The sequence below is a fragment of the Penaeus monodon genome, chromosome 20, assembly GCF_015228065.2.
Source record: "Penaeus monodon isolate SGIC_2016 chromosome 20, NSTDA_Pmon_1, whole genome shotgun sequence".
NCBI classification, from domain to species: Eukaryota; Metazoa; Arthropoda; class Malacostraca; order Decapoda; family Penaeidae; genus Penaeus; species Penaeus monodon.
Window position 1 is genome coordinate 29,780,196 of NC_051405.1, and position 345 is coordinate 29,780,540.

Sequence of the window (345 nt, forward strand, 5' to 3'; positions counted from 1 at the left end):
CATAGCTCTGTCTCTCACTCCGCAGAACCCCGCGGCGAGATCCTTGGCGCCCCCGACCTGTACGTGCAGAAGGCCAGCATGATCAACCTGACCTGCGTCCTGTACGACCTGCCGGAGCCGCCGAGCTACGTCCTCTGGTACCACAGCAACAAGTACCACAGCCTCAGGGTATGGCGTGCGGGGTTTCGGTGCAGGGGGCGTGGGCTGTGGCAGTCTGAGATCTTTTATTTTGGGTATTATGCAGGTTCTTGTTTAGCTGAGATAGGTTCTGATTAGATGTGTACTTAGTACGTATAAGGGTGCATGCATACACATACAGACACATGCAATAAACGCACGCAATAA

At 53.9% G+C, this 345-nt stretch overlaps 1 protein-coding gene across 1 annotated transcript in view; it reads left to right on the top strand.

Annotated features, from left to right (window-relative positions):
• LOC119585748 (cell adhesion molecule 2-like) overlaps window positions 1–345 on the top strand; it is a 29,128-nt gene that overhangs the window by 26,791 nt on the left and 1,992 nt on the right. Inside the window, exon 4 of the mRNA XM_037934455.1 lies at window positions 26–168. Coding sequence (XP_037790383.1) covers window positions 26–168 — 143 coding nt within the window. The remainder of the gene's footprint in view (window positions 1–25; window positions 169–345) is intronic.